Genomic DNA, 3,110 nt, shown 5'->3' on the forward strand with positions numbered 1-3,110 from the left:
TAAAGCAGGCAAGCAATGTAAAGAAGAAGCCAATTGATTCTGCTACCATGAGACTTTTGAAATTATAAGCTTAGTTGTTTGAGCCTGGATTTGTGATCTGTAGAATTGCAGGTTCTAAGAAATAAAACACAATTGATCAATACATTGAATAAATGTATATCGAATAAATACTTAATCAACTCATTAACTGAATAAATAAAGGAATGGGAAGCACTGAGCTGCTATCAAAGGCTCAATGTCTTCAATCTAATTCTCTACATCACAAAGGCACAAATGAGCTGAACACCTCAAGAGGCCAGAGCTCCAGTGAGAAATCATTTACCCAAGGTCTCATGCATAAATATTCCTGTCTGCTTATCACCAAGGAAGAAAAAGTAATTGCTGGCTATGTCATCTGGAGGGGGAGAAAACAGGAGTATCTTCACTAAATACTATTTGAAGAAAAAATGTACTTGGAGACAGCATGAAATGAAAAATGATGGAAAAGTGACTAATGGACTTAATGATATTTAAAGCCCAAAGATTACTCTTCATTTCGAATGTTTAATGAATTGGAGAGAAGAAAATAATTTTTTGAGAACTTCGGCTCTTTACTGGTGTAAAATTTTTACCACTATCCCTGGGAAAATGTCTAAGCAACATATTTTTTTTAAAACTAGCTTTTTCCTTTTACTAATCTCTTCCTCATTTGTTTTTACATCCAACTTCTAAGGATACGTTCACCTCCAGACAGTGAAAAAATAATGACTTTTAAATGACATCAGAAGAATTTTCTCAAAGGCGATGGATACTATGCCTCAGAGAAACAGAATTGCTCAGCTCTATCTTTTTAAGTTAGTAATTTTTAGGCTATTTTGTTTACTTAGAAATTTCATTTTATTCAGCTGAAATTGAAACACTTCCTTTGAAAAAACACTCTCACATGTATCTCAGTTCCAGAATGATTACTTCAGTAAGCCCCGGCACAAATTCTTCCTTTCTTCTCACTGGATTTTCTGGCATGGAGCAGCAATACCCCTGGTTCTCCATCCCCTTCTCCTCTATCTATGCCATGATGCTTTTGGGAAATTGCATGGTTCTCCATGTGATATGGACTGAGCCAAACCTGCACCAGCCCATGTTTTACTTCCTGTCCATGCTGGCCCTCATTGACCTGTGCATGGGGCTCTCCACTGTGTACACAGTGCTGGGGATCCTGTGGGGGATCATTGGAGAGATCAACTTGGATTCCTGCATTACCTAGTCCTATTTTATCCATGGTCTGTCCTTCATGGAGTCCTCTGTCCTCCTTGCTATGGCCTTTGACCGGTACATTGCAATTTGCAATCCACTGCGTTATTCCTCCATCCTGACTAATTCCAGAATTAGCAAAATTGGGCTCACTATAATAGGTAGGAGTTTTTTCTTTATTATACCGCCCATCATCCATCTGAAATTTTTTAATTACTGTCATTTCCACATCCTTTCTCACTCTTTCTGCCTGCGCCAGGATCTTCTCCGCTTAGCCTGTTCAGACATCCGATTCAATAGTTACTATGCCCTGATGCTGGTTATTTGCATACTGTTGTTGGATGCTATACTCATCCTTTTCTCCTACATCCTGATTCTTAAGTCAGTCCTTGCAGTTGCCTCTCGGGAAGAGCGGCATAAATTATTTCAGACTTGCGTCTCCCATGTCTGTGCTGTCCTTGTGTTCTACATCCCTATCATTAGCCTCACAATGGTGCACCGTTTTGGCAAGCACCTTTCCCCTGTGGCCCACGTTCTCATTGGTAACATCTACATCCTTTTCCCACCTTTAATGAATCCCATCATCTACAGTGTCAAGACCCAACAGATTCATACCAGAATGCTTAGACTCTTTTCTCTGAAAAGATATTGAGAGATATTGAAATTTATTGCCTAAAAAAAAGAAACAAAAGCAGCAACAATAATGAACAAAAATCAGTGCCACAAAAAAGAAAAAAATTATTAAAATTAAAGATTTACTCTGAGTCCATGATAAATGACTTTAAAAATATTTAAATATAGTCAGAGAATCAACAAACAAGTTCCATTGTGTCAACCTGGACACATGTAGGTCACTCTATCAGCCTGACCATATTTAAGAAGAGAAAAAAATTGTTTATTTGCCTCAAATGTACTTTTGAGCATTTCCTTTGCTGTAAAACAAAGCTGGATTAAAAGTCTAGGTTTTCAAGTTTCAAAGTAGGTAACTTGAAGTTTCTTTCATTCTCTGAGGTTTATTTAATCAACCTTCAAAATGGAGAATATAGCCAACTCACAGGAATGTTGTGATACCTGTATGGACCAGAATTGTCCAAGGGAACTTTTCTAAACTGATGGAGATGTTCTATGAAATACCATAAAATGACTAAAGTGGAATATATGGCTCCTGTGCACTTGAAATGATGGTAATGTAATTGAACAACTGCATTTACAATTTCAGTTACTTTAAGTTAATTCATATTGAAATGTTTAATGTGCTTGTATTGGACAGTTCAGTTCAGCAGCCACTGTATTGGACAGGGAAGCTATAGTTTATAAAGATGACACAAAGAAATATGACTTTGGATTCAACTTCTACTATGTCTAATTTAAATTAAAATCCTTATTTTTTAGATTTTATATGTGGACTCCACTGCTACAAGGCTGGAAGTAGATTTTGCTCTGGATCTTTTCCTTTTATATCTAAAGTGGGGGATCTTCTGAACAGATGAGGCTGTCTGCTAATGATTTATTCTGAGTTTAAAAGAAAAAAGAAAGAAGAACATAAAGGGGTTCTTTTCTAAGTAAGCTAGTGCAGCTTTCCAAAGAAGGAAAGAAAGGAAGAAAATCAGATACAGAACTATGCATGGATAAAAAGAAAATAATTGTTTTAATCTTCCTATATTCTGTTAGGTATGTAAGGAGGTAAGTGTTAAAATTGGACAAGTTAATGCGTAAGACTCATTTTACACCAAAAAGCAAATATTTCTTTTTATTTTTAGATATCAACTGGAACTTAACTAGATTTGTCTTCCTGTAGTTATGCCTTCCTTTCCATTCACTTTGAACTTCATTCAATAACATAGCCTCTGTCTACTTATTTGACTCAGGGAAACAAAAAT

The 3,110-nt window shown here is 36.3% G+C and overlaps 1 protein-coding gene across 1 annotated transcript; it reads left to right on the top strand.

Annotated features, from left to right (window-relative positions):
• The first annotated feature begins 922 nt into the window (after window positions 1-922).
• LOC126935135 (olfactory receptor 51V1) lies at window positions 923-1,882 on the top strand. Its single transcript, XM_050756341.1, is given in 1 exon segment — window positions 923-1,882. A coding segment is annotated over 1 exon segment (960 nt).
• Window positions 1,883-3,110: the final 1,228 nt, after the last annotated feature.

Source organism: Macaca thibetana, chromosome 14 (genome assembly GCF_024542745.1).
Source record: "Macaca thibetana thibetana isolate TM-01 chromosome 14, ASM2454274v1, whole genome shotgun sequence".
Classification (NCBI taxonomy): domain Eukaryota; kingdom Metazoa; phylum Chordata; class Mammalia; order Primates; family Cercopithecidae; genus Macaca; species Macaca thibetana.